Below are 13487 nucleotides of genomic sequence, written 5' to 3'. Positions count from 1 at the left end.
TTTTTAAAACAATAAATGCAAAACGAACGGTTTTGGACATACAAGGTTTTCACCCGACAACGACGATATGCAATACACCCTTCTACTTTTTGTCTCATTTTTTTCTCCCCCCCCTCTCTCTCTCTCTCTCTGTGGCTGTCTCTCAGTCATTGAGCCAGTGACCGTGACGCCCGCCGGTCCTCTGTCTGCCAAGCTGGGAGACATGGTGGAGATGCAGTGCAAGACCAAGGCCTCCGAGAAGCACACCGTACAGTGGAAGAAGGTATGCTGGTCCTGCCCTTGTTATTTGTGCAGTTCTAATCCGGTACGGGCTCACCGTGCACCTTGGGCCACTCTAGTTGTGTCTGCTGGATTGTTTTGGAAACATCACGCTCCGTGTCTTTGGGACTGGAGGTGGCTATTATAATGTATTACTAGACAGAAGCATTCCTGTGAGGAAACAGTACACAGTAAAATGTTCATAGAACTCTGTGTGCTGGTCTGCTATGGCAGCGTTGTGTGATACACATACCCCTGACACCAGGCACGTGCACACATACAGTAGTCATCAAAGGGGGCTTGAGCCCCTGCCCCTTTACCCGTCTGTAAAAAGTGCCCTCTCCAGACCACGAATAAGTACTGAAAATAGCCGACCTCCAAGCTCACAACGCATCGCAGGGTTAGGGTTGTCTGAGATTGGAGGTCGTCTATTTTCAATATTTCCACCTTTTAATAATTTCAGCCCCTGCCTCTCTAACATTCTCTGCAAGTCCCTGCCTGACACCATGACAAACTGGAGATATTTTGTTGGATCTCGAAGTCTTATCTGTGTGTGTGTGTGTGTGTTCATGCAGGGGTCTGCGGTGCTCTCTACGAACGGCGTGCTGTCACTCAAGTCCGTCACCTATGACAACGCCGGAGAGTACATGTGTGTGGGAGAGGTGCCATCTGTACCAGGGCTCACCGCCTCGGCCAGCCTCAACCTCACTGTTATAGGTACTAATGCACGCATGCATGTGCACGCTCACACACAGGCACACACATACACACTCGCTCAAAAAGACAAAGATACACACATACACGCTCACATCTTTAACATGAACATTTTTAACTCAAATCTTCGCTTCTGGGGGTCCCTGTAACAAAATATTTTGAGATAGGGGTCCGTGGCCACATACATATCATTTTGGGGGTCCTTGACATAACAAAGTTTGAGAATCACTGATATAGTAACATATGTTTTTTTCAGAAAACTGTTAGGATTTAGAAGACATTTGTAGAATTGGCCTACCATATATCAGTGGTTCTCAAACTTTGTCATCTCAAGGACCCCCAAAATGATATGTATTCGGCCGCGGACCCCCATCTCAAAATATTTTGTTTCGGGGACCCCCAGAAGCAAAGATTTGAGTTAAAAATGTGCACTCTAAATCAGGGTCTATTCTGCATCTAACTTAAGGCCAAATTTAGAGTGAACACACACACACACCCACACACACGTCAGGATTGTATTCAGCACGTTTCTTTGACAGTGTTCCCAGACCAACAGGGCTATAGCTTACGTTAGGCAGGGTTCGGTCGAATGTTGTTGAGAGAGTGAGGAAAGGAGATTGGGAGGATCTTACACAGTTGAAGGAAACACCTGCACGGTTCATTAGAAACACACTGCTTGATTGTGTGTTTCCTGGAAACATGTCCTGAACACAATGGTTGATAATATACAGTAGGTTCCAGGAATACCATATACAGTACCTCCCAAATATAATTAGTAGTTGACCGCTAAGGTTAAGAATGTGAATTTAGACTGCATGTTACTTAGACAGATGCTATAGGTTCATTGTTTACCTGGTTATCCTAGTTTCTTCAGGCAGTACACTGCCTATGTACGGTATGTGATCATCTACCTTGTGGGCAGAAACCTTGTATCTGCAAGTTTCAGTTGTGTACGTTTTTTAAAAGTAAAGCCCTGTTTCATCACACAAGACTGTCGCACAAAAGTAGTGAAAATAGCTGATCTAGAAGCACACAACATTGTGTGCTTGTAGATCAGCTATTTTCACTCATTTAAATCCTTTTTAAAATGATAAACACAAAACGAACGGTCTTGGACATGTTTCCTGTTGAGATTGGCACATTTCACCCAGGTTTTTTCATCTGACTCAAGTCACTCAGGTCTGCTGACCTCACTCAGCAACGAAATAAACAGAAAATAAACAAAAATTAAAATAAAATAACTCACTGGAGGCCAGCTGTGATCACCCCATGATGTGCACTGCAATTGAATTGAAATGTGCCAATCTCAACAGGAAACAACAGTACAAGGTTTCCACCCGACAACAACGTTATGATACAGTAGGTCGCTCTGGATAAGAGCTAAATCCCTCTCTCTCTCTCTCTCTCTCTCTCTCTCTCTATCTCTCTCTCTCTCTCTCTCTCTCTGCAGGAAAACCAATGATTGACACGCCGGTCAATGGCGAGGTGACAAAGGAGGGAGACAAGGTGACTCTGAAGTGCTCCGCCCACGGTAACCCCGCCCCGCAGTTCACCTGGAAGCCCTCGGGGAAAGAGGTACGACCGCAGACAGAAACCTGTTGGAGGTTTAGCGAAGGATCTTATTCATAAATGCTGCATTTAAAATCTCGTCACATTTTTAACTAATTTACTGCAAACATTGTTTTTGACTTATGTCGTTCCCTGCCATGCTTTCTGAGAGATTTTTGAAAATTCATAATATAATCCACGTTGCTCCGATTTGCTCGCGGGGATTGCTCAAAAGATGCATACGGGTGTCCTGGAGTTGGAAAGTAATAACTGTCCACCCGCGACGATCCTCTCAAAAGATATCCGTTTCCGTGTCAAGCTTGCGCCCAGCCCCTTTCCCCATTCACATTCATTATGGCCATTTAATTGGTGACCCATAAGCTAGCGAACAGCGCCATCCAGAGTCCAAATAAGGAACTCGTCAAACTCGTCATGGGGCGGCCTGGGCCATTGAATATTTTCCGTCAAACTTGTCCGGCGGCATTAAATTAGTTAACGAAATGAATTTAAATGGCGCTGCGAGCTTGTGCATCTGCTACGCTTAAACTTTTTTGAAAAATGAAGTGTTGAATTCCATGTGTGTGTTGCAGTCGGTGGAGGTGCAGGGCAACATGGTGGTGAGCAGCGTGACCCTGGAGGCCTCGGCTGACGTCATGAAGGACGGCGTGACGTGCGAGTCCACAAACGACCACGGGACAGACAGCAAGAAATTCACTGTCACCCTCAGAGCAGCAGGTAGGTCTGTCTGAGTCAAACAGGGCCATGAACGGTGAAGCAGTGGTGGGGAAAAGTACTCACGTTGTAGAAATACTCTTTTACAAGTAAAAGTCTGGAATTCAAAAAGCACTTGAGTACAGGTACAAAACTATTGGCATCAAAATGTACTGAAAGTACCGAAAGTAATAAGAATTCCTTCATTTTGCAGAATGTCCCATTTCACAAGTTTTCAAATGTATAAAAATTTATAAAAATATAAAATAGCATATCTACAAGCTCACAATGCGTCATTGTGAGCTTTTATGCTAGGGCCCCTCCACCTTGGGCCCTGGTAACTCAGTCCCACTTTCCTACCCCTTGTGACGCCCCTGCTAAAGACAGTTGGGTAATCATCAGCCTCCGCATCATGCAGTATGTTTGTGGATAACCTCGCAGCTCGCTCATGGAGACACGTTCCTACGCAGTGATCCTGTAGCAACCTGTCCTGAGTGTTAGGAGGAATGTTCCAGATTGTTTGCTTTCATTCTTTTGAGCCTTCTTTCTTGTGTCACTCTAGATTTTAACCACTTTAACCTTCATTTGATGCTTTAATTATTTTAAAAATAGCAGCTATACAAGCTCACCCCACGGCACAGAGTGCCGCGCTGCGAGCTTGTAGATCTGCTATTTTTGAAAAATCGTGAAAATGTAAATGCAAATCTTTGAATGTATATATTTTCAAAGCAAACATTTGTAACGCAAATCTTTCTTTCTCTGGGTCCCTGGAACAAAATATCTTGAAAATATCTTACATATAATTCTAGGGGTCCTTGACATTAAAACGTTTGAGCACAACTGACAAAAAAAAAAAAAAGGTTTTTCAGAAAACCGATTTTGAATCGACCTTGGGTCTTAATGGTTTAGGGCAGGCTTTTTATTTCTTGCTGTTCTCTTACCATTATGTAAACTGTAACGTAACCTAATGTTTCTCTCTCTCTCTCTCTCTCTCTCTCTCTCTCTCTCTCTCTCTCTCTCTCTCTCTCTCTCGGTGCAGTTGACAACTCGGCAGACAACAGAGGTAGAACCTTCTCCCTCCTCCTCCTCCCCCTCGCCTCCGTTCTCCTCTCAGGACTCTTTTTTGTACAGAACCTGTGATTTCGGCCCCCCCACCCCCAACCCCCCCCCCGACCCCGACACACAACCCCTCCCCCCCGCCCCTACACACACACACACACACACACACACACACACACACACACGCACACACACAAGCGCGCACACGCACACAGCACCGTACTGTAACCTTGTATATTTCCCCCCTCTTGCTACCAAACACTGTGGATATTGTATATTGTTATTGTTCTTCTTCTTGTTTTTCTCTTTTCCTCTTCTCCGCGTTCTTTTTGCCATCTTTGTATGATGTTCGTCCTATATTTTGTGGATGCCTCTACTACTACTACCACTACGACTACTTTTCTGAGCCCCTTCAGGGGATAATAAAGGATTCTATTCTATATTCTATTACTCCTTCTCTTCTCTTCCTTTCTTCTGTCGGTGTATTGTCTCACTGTTTGTCCGCCTCCGCCTCCTTCCGTCTGCGTCGCTCCTTCTTCCATCTCGTGTTTCTGAGTCGTCCGTATAGTGCGCTACCTGTGGTGTAACCTCGACACTGTGTGTGTGTGTTACTATAGTAGCAGACCTGATTCAATTACTATTGGCAAATATTCACTGAAACGTACAAAGATTCTTTTGTATTCCTTTTGTTTTTCTAGTGGACTCGGGTGCCATATTGTTTCCAGAAAGAAATACTACTACTACTACTACTACTGCTAATGATAATGAAGGTGAATTCATGACTTAAAAGATTTTTATATCACAGTGATCAGAGTGAATCAGATATTGTTTCGACTGCCGTCCAATACCATGGATTTCCATTTTAAGTAAGCTGGGCAGTCGGTTGTTTTGACTAAAGACAGTGATTATTTGCAGCGGTTTATTGACTCAGGTCTGTGTACTAGCGCAGTGTTTCTCAAAGTGGATTCCAGGGACTTTGTGGGTTCATTTATGGGTTTCTAAATTTACCCATGCAAGTCTGTAACTCTGACAGCATACAAATGGAACCAAATGGACCCCAACGGGTCCATTTGGTTCCATTTGTATGCTGTCAGAGTTAAGGGGAGACCTTGGCATTTTTAAGTTTGAGAAACACTGTACTAGCGGAGTGCGTAGCTGGTTACTGTGTGTGTAGTTGGTTAGTGTGTGTTGTGGTGCTGTAGCTTTGTTATGCCATGGGACTGAGCAACTTTCTCTCTTTCAAAGTGCTGCTTTCGGAAAACCCTGTGCTTAAAGGTGTGTAATGGCTAACCCTTTTGACTGTGTATGTGGTGTCTGTCTAACACTGTACGTGCGAGAGAGTGTGTGTGTGTGTGTGTGTGTGTGTGTGTGTGTGTGTGTGTGTGTGTGTGTGTGTGTGTGTGTGTGTGTGTGTGTGCGCGTGCGCGCGTGTGTGTGTTTGTTTGTGTGTGCGTGCATGTGCATACTGAATGTGCGTTTGTGTTTGTGTATGAATGTGCAGGTGAGTATTCGTATTACTATAGTTGTGAAGACCGGATTACATTTTTACCAAGAGATATTTGGTTTCGCCTCAAATGGCCGACATGTCATTTTGAAAGTAATGGGGGGTGGGGTGAAGACATTGTAGCCTTTTACATGTCATAAATACTGCTTTAGCCTACATGTCAGACACACTGCTGTAGGCTACATGTCAGACCCGCACAAATATAGTAATACGCCTGTATGATGATTAGAACAGTGGTTCTCGAAGTGGGGTCCAGGCAGGGAGTTCCCCTTTAATGGGTTCCAAATGGACCCTTACGGGTCTGTAACTCTCGAGAGTGTGTTCTCTTTTGGAACCAAAGGGACCCATGTTGGTCCCTTTGGTTCCATGTGTGTACACTCTCAGGGTTTTCGGGGTCCTTGAAATTAAAACGCTTGAGAACCTCTGGCCTATGTGATGTTGAATGGATGGCTGGCTGGCTATGTCCTGTGTGTGTGTGTGTGGGGTGGGCGGGTTGTGGTTTTTGGGTTGGTTGACTTGGCGGGTGATGTTGCCTGGCTTGTTGCTCAGGCGTGTGCATAGGTCCTCTACATGGGTCCCATCACATTTCAACCATTTGCAGTCAGAACGTTATACTAACCCCACATTCCACTTCCTGCCCCCGCCTCCTCCTCCTCCTCCCCTCTCCACCCACCCATCCATCCATCCAATGCCCCCATCCCCTCCCCTGGACCTCCTCCACCCAACCCCAACTACCCCATGTACCCCCACACACCCTGATCCACATGATTATCACCTCCTGTCCAATCACACCCCCACCCTACCACCCTCTTTTCTTTGAAATGATTCCCCCCCACGCCCACCAATCAAACAACCCCACCCCACCCTCTCTCCACCCCCTTGCGATTCCGTATCCCTCACCCTTCCTTCTGACCCCACCCTCACCCCCCCCCCCCCCCCCCCCCCACGACACTATCCCTGCACCTTCCTCCCCCGGGCTCCCTCTCCCTCCTTTCGTGGCTCGATTATTCCCTCCTTCCCTCCTCCACCCCTTACCCCCATCCCTCCCTCCTCCATCCATCCATCCCCCTCTCCTCCTCCTCCACCTCCTCCTCCTCCATCTCCTCCTCCATCTCCTGCTCCACCGTGGCGTTGCTGTAACAGCGGACAAACACCAGGGCGGCTCCAGTGGGGTGGTGATCGCCGTGGTGGTGTGCGTGCTGCTGCTGCTGCTGGTGGTGGCGCTCATCTACTTCCTCAACAAGAAGGGCAAGCTGCCCTGCAGCAAGAAGGACAAGAAGGACATGTGAGTTGGACCGGGGATGGATGGGACCATATGAAAATGTCAGGTCACCGTTATTGTGACCAATTTTTTTTTTATTTACAGTATTATCGCGATAATCAAAATATCCCCAACATCCATTATCCTGTTGGCGGAACATTTGCCAAAATATTTTTTGGCAAATAAATTTGAGAGCGGGAAAAAAAAGACTGTATCAAGTATTTACAGGTCTTATTTTATAGAGGGTTTAAATGGTACCGGATATCAAATAAAAGGGGAATTGATCTCAGTGCATGACGAATCTCCACGATATGATTATTGTGAGTGTTTTTATTTTAGGTTTACAGTGTAGTAGATGGACAGTAAACAGGGAGATAGAGATGGGGAGAGACATGCAGCAAAGAGCGTCGGGAACGGGACTCGAACCCGCGATGTGCTCATTGCACTGTCAAGCTACATAAGAGCCTATGTGCCGACACATTTCTAACCACATGAATATTACCGTCCGCTTTCTGGGCGTGTCACGGTAGGCGAACATTCACAGAAAATGGCCGATCGACACTCTCACAATGTGTCACAGTAAACAGGGAGATAGAGATGGGGAGAGACATGCAGCAAAGAATGTCGGGAATGGGACTCGAGCCCGCTATGTGCTGTCAGGCTACATAAGAGCCTATGCGCCGACACATTTCTAACCACATGAATATGGCCGATCGACACTCTCACAATGTGTCACGGTTGTTATTATTAGATAGATATAGGGGGAAAAGAAGGGGGACAGGCATGGAGCCCTGGGAGAAGCACTATATAGGTACTTCATTGTTCATTGTATGTGTAGGGTTTAAGTGGTTAACTTAACCCCAGTTTGAAGTAGGAACGAGGGGATTGCAAAGATGGATGGCAGGGCAGGGGATGGGAGGCAGGAGAGAGAGAGAGAGGGGGGAGAGAGAGAGAGAGAGAGAGAGAGGGGGGAGAGCAGTGGAGAGGAAGAGGGAGACGGGATCACTGGGGGAGGAGAAGGAGATGGGGAGGGCGGGGAGTGGGTAAGAACAGAGAGGCTGGATGGAGTGAAAAGGGAAGGGACGTTTCATAGAAAACATGAAATCACTTCACACCTTTTTGCACTGCTTTAGTGTAACAGAGCGGTTCTCTCTCTCTCTCTGCCTACAGCTCCACCGGGGAGGTGAACAACCATGGCGACATCGTGGTGGAGATGAAGACAGAGAACCCTAACGAAGAGGCCGGCCTCCTCAACAAGAGACCGGTAAATGAACAGGTCAGACTGATAAGAGAGACACAGACAGATGTACGGTTATGGACAGTATATAGGGATGGGACGATATGAACATTTCATTTTATGATTATTGTGACCAAAGACATTGCGATTTATGATATTATCGCGATAATCAAAATATGCCCAAGATCCCAACATCCATTATCCTGGGGCGGAACATTTGCCAAAAAATTGAAGATCTGCTTCTGAGAGAAAAAAAATAAAAAAATAAAAATACTGTATCAAGTGCGTTCTTTACAGGCGGTTATGCAGCTCAGCAAATAAAAGGTGAATTGATCCCAGTGCACGACGGAGGACAATTTCATGATAGATTTAAATCTCCACGATACGATTATTGTGAGTGTTTTTATCACGATCTCATCCCTAATGGACAAACAGACAGACAGACAGACCTGTGAACATAACGTGGTCATAGATTTTTGACAAAGACATTTAGAGCGGGTCACTAGGTCGACTAACAGGTCAAGGGGTCACAGTGCATGTGTTTGGTTCAACATGGCCTCTGTTGACCAGGTGGAAGAGTTTCCATGACATTAAACTGTCATGCTAGATTAGCTTCTAATGGAGCAACCGTGACACCGGGCGAGTTAAGTCAACATGACCGCCGCTGTCACAGTCAGCCACACAACTGTGTTTATACCTGCACCTATTATTAGGCTCCTGGAGTAGCAGCGGGGGTGGTCCAGTGCTTCGGGACACCGTCCAGTAACCCAAAGATCACAAGTTTGATCCCTGCACTGACTAGTCGGGATGTTATCCGTTAATAAGCATGTATTAATTCCTCTGAGTCACATCCTTCTCAGCTGCTTGTAAACCTCAAGCAGAACAAAAGTCTCGTGCTATTATGAGCAGCTGCGCGACGAAGCCACGTTACTTCATTATTATGTCAACTCATTTTTTTCGCATGACAATGTGTCATCATATCTGTATTACATCGTTAGGATTTCAACAGAGAGCCGTGCACGCTCTGGCTCTCAGAAGTGTCTGAAATCAAATGAGAATAGAACCAGTAAGCAGGGGCATCGCACCAAATTCTGGGCCCTCGGTGCTTTAACTATTGAAAAATGATATCCATCCATTAATATTTTTGAAAAATCGTGAGAATTTGTGTTTGGATATTTCAAATCCCTAGTTTTTTCAAAAAGCTATGTTTCTAACTTCTGTGTCAAGGGGTGCTCAAACCTTTTCATGTGAAGGACCCCCAAAATTATATGTATTTGGCCGCGGACCCCCATCTCAAAACATTTGTTCCAGGGACCCCCCAGAAGCAAAATTTGAGTTACAAAATGTTCACGACGTTTTAAAAAATAGCAGATCTATCTGCTATTTTTCAATAGCTAAAGTATAAAATTATTCCAGGCCCCTCCACCTTGGGCCCTAGTAACTCAGTCCCACTCCCCCCCCCCCCCCCCCCCCTGTGACGCCCCTGCCAGTAAGAAATCATAATTATCGCCCTGAAGAGAGTTGTATGCAGTTGATGACTTCTGACTGAGCCCTTACAGGCAACCAACCACCATTATGAAATCGACAACACTTTACTATGACGCTTACGTTTTCCCACTCTTGTGTTTTCCTCTCTCAACAGTGATGACAACACCGGAGGAGGATTGTGAACGACAGAGGGATGAAGGGAAGGAGGACAACAGTCTTAACAACCACTTAAACCCCATATGGTTGAGCGGAGGAGTCCCACAGGGCTCTATACTAGTGTATTTACCGTTTTCTGTTGTTGTGGGGAAAGCTTTCGCTTAAACTAGCTTCTTTCGACAAGCTCACAACGCGTTGTGTTGAAACGAGTTGTGAGCTTGTCGATCTGCTATTTTCCTGCGAAGGTTTCCCCCTACAATACGGATGCTGGGGTTTGAGTGGTTTGAAAAACGACTGCAGGGCCTATTTTTTTGTTTTGTTTTGGTGTCGAGGGGGTTCGGGACTGGGGGTGATGATGGATGGGGTGTAATGGATGGATAAGTAATTATATTGAATCAGGTGGAGTTCACATGGGGAAATTGGTTTATGTTGGGACGTGGTTATGTATGTACATGTATGTATGTACTGTTATGTATGTACTGTATGTATGTACTGTATGTACTGTATGTATGGGCATCAATAGTGCTGGTTTTGGAACAGGGAGCAGACCTGTTCAGTTGCAGTTTGGCTTTTTATTTCGCCCTATACAGTATCCTTGCCCAAAAGGCTCAACTGCAGCCGTACAGGCTGCCCCCCCACCCCGGCTTCCAAATCCTGCACGCCCCCAAAACCCTAACCCCTGCGTTCACACGTGCAGAGACAAGAAACGACAACCATAGCGACCTCCAGTCTCTGTGGCAGCTAGAGACACTCTGAGCAACACAGGCGACAGTGACAGCATACGGTGACCCCATAGGTCTTTTTCCTGGTGACAAAACAAACATTGTGGCTCATGAGGTGTATATGTATACTGCATATCCACATTCAAATAGTGATGAAGGGTCGATTATGCCATTGCCTGGTTTACTACTTCTGTACGTCGTATCTTTATATTGTTACCATGATTTAGCAAGCAAATTTTAGCGAGCAAAAAAAAAATCAAGTCTGGAAAAAAAAAGTCTCTGGTTAGCTCATAATGGAAGAAGCTCAAATTAATTAACACTAGCTCATAGAGCTGTCAGTCAGGCCATAATAATGCGAAAGTTGCCAACAATTATGCGGCAGCGTCGCTGCACATGTGAACGCATACTAACCACGGGACATAATTGAATCACTGGAGACGGCATCATGTTCACGACATTGTTTGATTCTAACTCCTCAATCCACCAATCATGTTTCGTCGGTCGACTCCAGCGCAGAGTAGCGCTGCACAGTAAAAGGCAAGGCTGACTTCACAGCCAAGCACAGTGGCAGCAAATCTACCCCAAATGAAACGCATAATGCCATTAAGCCACTGTGCTGTTCTTGAGAATTGTGTTCATATAGTATTTGAATTGAACATGTTTTGTTAGTGCTCTGCAAACAAGACAGTGAAACACTGAAGTGACTGCTCTGTGTTGGAGTCTGCACTTACCCCGTTCTCTGCTCTCGTGGCTGTGCTGGAGGTTGAAAACCTAATCTCAAATTGGCATGTTGTGTCTACTCAGCTGATTAGCAAGCAGTGATTGTAGTGTTGTACAGTACACCATATTTAATCCCTTACAGGAACTAGTTTGGCACAATATGCTGCTGCAACATACAGGCTAAGAGAGCAAGACTCTGTTTGCTTTCCTTGAGTTTTACCATCTGTGAATGTTTATTTCGTTCCCATACTGTAAGCCTGAGTAGGTGTTGCCTTAGCAACAGCATTTTTAATGATGTCAATCCTTTCTGGAGCGCTCTACCTTTTTTGTAAATCAAACCAAAAAAAGACACAAAAGAGACGAGCTATTTCGGTTGTACAATTTATGTTTTTTCTTTTTTTCTTTTGTCGCCGTTTCCACTAAGTCTGTATAGATTATGGTTCATTATGACATTTGTTTATTTCATTTCCTTTTGCTCTCCGGTTTTCCTCTGTAAATGCTGTATACCCCGTCTCTCCCCCCTGTTGTGAGGCAGAAATTTACGTGATGTGGAACTCAATGCGTGTGTGATTACTGTGCCGCTAGCCCTGAAAGCATTTCCTCACCACTTTCTCTCACAGCCTTTCCTTTAACCAAAGCTATAGCCGTATTTGGAAAAGATTAAAAAAAAAGAAAACACCTCTCAGACACGGTTCCGCACGGAGAGCCCAATTACAGGGCGGCTTTCGCCGGAAAATTGGAGTCATCTCGCGAAATGGGCGAGGCGCGTTTCTCGTGCCTCCTGTTGACAATCTCAAATCACGACCACCTGGTTTGTCTCGTTCCCCCACGGTGATCACCAAAATGGAGGCTTTCAGGGCGCACTCTCCTCACACATCCACCTGTACAGAGCAGCGGTTCCCAACCTCTTCTGGATCAGGGCCCAGGGGTGTCACACCAAATTCTGGGCCCGGGGTACAAGGATTCACTGCGGGCCCCCCATGAATGTTCTTCATAGGGGGAGGGGGTTTAACCCATTTAGCCTGGGAACGCATTATTTTGTGCTTTAACTATTGAAAAATGTGCAGATATACAAGCTCACAGCGTGGCATCGAGTGCCACGCTGAATAGCAGATGTACAAGCTCGCAGCGCGGCACTCGGTGCCACGCTGTGAGCTTGTATATCTGCTATTTTCCCCCCGGTTCGGTTGTGACGCCCCTGTCAGGCCCCACATGGAAATCTCGAAAGCGTTTGCGCGCCTCCACCCACCTGACCGCTTAACACGGCAGTCGCCGCGTTTAGTGGCCAGATAGCTGGGCCGCGTGCATTCTCAGAGCATGTTTGTTTTAAAAGAGGTGTACGAGAAAAAGTACCATGTCATTTTTTTTCCACATTATTTTTTTATATTGTTATATTATCATTATCATTAGTGTTTTTCCAGTTATTTGGGGGCCCCGGCCCACTAGTTGGGTACCGCTGGTATACAGCAAATCACTGCCATAGATTTAGCCTCATGCAAGCAGAAGGGAGGGGGGGGGGATGGGAAGGTTTAGGTAGCCTGGGATCCAGACTGCTTTGTTACGTTCGTCGGATTTTCTTTTCTCACTCGCTACCTAGTCTGGCAAGGGTCCTATTTGACTCGTAATTCAGTTACGTTGTAGGCGAGTCAGGAAGTGACTCGAGTTTTACATCGGACTACACTGGCCCTGCCCTCTCCTACAGACCAATCAGAAGCTGCGGTCCCTTTTCTCCTGTTTGATAGGCTTTCAAGACTGTGTAGGTCAGTGAGAAAAAAATAATCTGCCGAACGTATGGAAGCAGTCTGGCTCCCTGGCTATGGTTTAGGAGGAAGGGGGAAGGAATCAGAAGTGGGATGTAATGTACCTTTCCTGTTTTTTTTGTTTTTTTTTGTTGTTTTGCTTTTTGTTTTTTTTGTTTTTTTGTAATTACCAAATGCATTGAAGAGTTCTTGGGTGTCTAGTTTCAGTAGTGTCCAACATTTAGGTCTTATTCATCTCGCCATCTCCCTGACATTGTTTTTTTTATTTTATTTGTATTATATTATAATCATTTTACAGTACTGTCGGCAACGCAGAAAGATATGGAAGCAGGTTATTAGAGTGTCCTTC

General features: G+C 45.7%; 1 protein-coding gene across 1 annotated transcript in view; it reads left to right on the top strand.

Annotated features, from left to right (window-relative positions):
- Positions 1–10033, top strand: part of bcam (basal cell adhesion molecule (Lutheran blood group)) — a 76450-nt gene extending 66417 nt beyond the window's left edge. The window contains exons 9-16 of the mRNA XM_080741196.1: positions 147–262; positions 834–975; positions 2423–2547; positions 3111–3255; positions 4271–4294; positions 6938–7079; positions 8226–8331; positions 9935–10033. Coding sequence (XP_080597322.1) covers positions 147–262; positions 834–975; positions 2423–2547; positions 3111–3255; positions 4271–4294; positions 6938–7079; positions 8226–8331; positions 9935–9937 — 803 coding nt within the window. The 3' untranslated portion in view covers positions 9938–10033. The remainder of the gene's footprint in view (positions 1–146; positions 263–833; positions 976–2422; positions 2548–3110; positions 3256–4270; positions 4295–6937; positions 7080–8225; positions 8332–9934) is intronic.
- Positions 10034–13487: the final 3454 nt, after the last annotated feature.

Source organism: Nannobrachium achirus (assembly GCF_963921795.1).
Source record: "Nannobrachium achirus genome assembly, chromosome: 2".
NCBI lineage: Eukaryota > Metazoa > Chordata > Actinopteri > Myctophiformes > Myctophidae > Nannobrachium > Nannobrachium achirus.
This window is presented reverse-complemented; position numbering and strand designations above follow the sequence as displayed.